Here is a 1493-nt window from a genome sequence, read left to right as displayed (position 1 = left end):
TGTCCCCAGGGTGGTCTCTGGGGAGAAGAGACCCCCCCGAATTGTTCCCGTCGCGGTGGGAGCAGCACCCACTCGATGGCACCCGCGCCCCACAGTGTCCCCCAGACCCCACAATGTCCCCAAGACCCCACAATGTCCCCCAGACTCCACAGTGTCCCCAAGACCCCACAGCGTCCCCAAGACCCCACAGTGTCCCCAAGACCCCACAATGTCCCCCAGACCCAACAATGTCCCCCATACACCTCACTGATGTCCCCCAGATCCCACAGTGTCCCCCAGACCCCACAATGTCCCCAAACCCCACAATGTCCCCCAGACCTCGCAGTGTCCCCCAGACCCCACAATGTCCCTCAGTCCCTGCAATGTCCCCAGACCACACAATGTCCCCCAGACCCACAATGTCCCCCAGTCCTACAATGTCCCTAAATCCCCCAATGTCCCCCAGCCCCACAATGTCCTGCCTCCCCACGGTGTCCCCACCCCAGTTGTCACCATGTCCCCCGACCCCTACAATGTCCCCCAGACCCCACAATATCCCCCAGCCCCCACAATATCCCCCAGCCCTACATAGTCCTCCAGACCCCACAATGTCCCCCAGACCCCACAATGTCCCCCAGACCTCGCAGTGTCCCCAAACCTTGTGATGTCCCCCGGCCCCAAAATGTCCCAAACTCCACAATGTCCCACACCCTCACAGTGTCCCCAGTTGTCACCATGTCCCCCAACCCTTGTGGCATCCGCCAGACCCCACAATGTCCCCCAGTCCCCCAATGTCCCCAAACCCCCCAATGTCCCCCATTCCCCAATGTCCCCCAAACCCCCCAATGTCCCCCAACCCCTCAATGTCCCCCAGTCCCCCAGTGTCCCCCAATGTCCCCCAATCCCACAGTGTCCCCCAGACCCCACAATGTCCCACAGCCCCACAATGTCCCACAGCCCCGCAAGGTCCCACATCCCCAGTGTCCCCGAGCCCCAAAATGTCCCCCATCCTCACAATGTCCCCAAGAACCCACAATGTCCCCCAGCCCTTGCAGTGCCCCCCAGATCCCACAATGTCCCCAAACCCCACAATGTCCCCAAATCCCCCAGTGTCCCCCAGACCCCACAATGTCTCCCAACCTCACAATGTCCCCCAACCCCCCAATGTCCTCCAGACCCCAAAATGTCCCCCAAACCCCACAATGTCCCCAAACCCCACAATGTCCCCCAAACCCCCAATGTCCCCCAGACCCCACAATGTCCCCCAACCCCACAATGTGCCCAACTCCACAATGTCCTCCAACCCCACAATGTCCCCCAGACCCCACAATGTCCCCAAATCCCCCAATGTCCTCCAAACCCCACAATGTCCCCAACCCCACATGTCCCACAACCCCACCATGTCCCACACCCCCACAGTGTCCCCAATTGTCACCATGGCCCCCAACCCCTGTGGCGTCCCCCAGACCCCACAATGTCTCCAACCCCACAATGTCCCCCAGCCCCACAATGTC

At 61.2% G+C, this 1493-nt stretch overlaps 1 protein-coding gene across 1 annotated transcript; it reads left to right on the top strand.

The window, feature by feature from the left end:
* Positions 1 to 362: 362 nt before the first annotated feature.
* LOC113942498 (proline-rich receptor-like protein kinase PERK2) lies at positions 363 to 872 on the top strand (the record flags this gene model as incomplete). Its single annotated transcript, XM_027633618.1, has 2 exons — positions 363 to 454; positions 818 to 872. Coding segments are annotated over exons 1-2 (147 nt in total), but the record flags the coding sequence as incomplete, so codon positions are not given.
* Between the last annotated feature and the right edge of the window lie 621 nt (positions 873 to 1493).

Source organism: Corapipo altera, unplaced genomic scaffold (genome assembly GCF_003945725.1).
Source record: "Corapipo altera isolate COAL_440 unplaced genomic scaffold, ASM394572v1 54428, whole genome shotgun sequence".
Taxonomy (NCBI): Eukaryota; Metazoa; Chordata; class Aves; order Passeriformes; family Pipridae; genus Corapipo; species Corapipo altera.
Note: the sequence above shows the minus strand (reverse complement) of the source record. Positions and strands in the feature narration are given on the sequence as shown.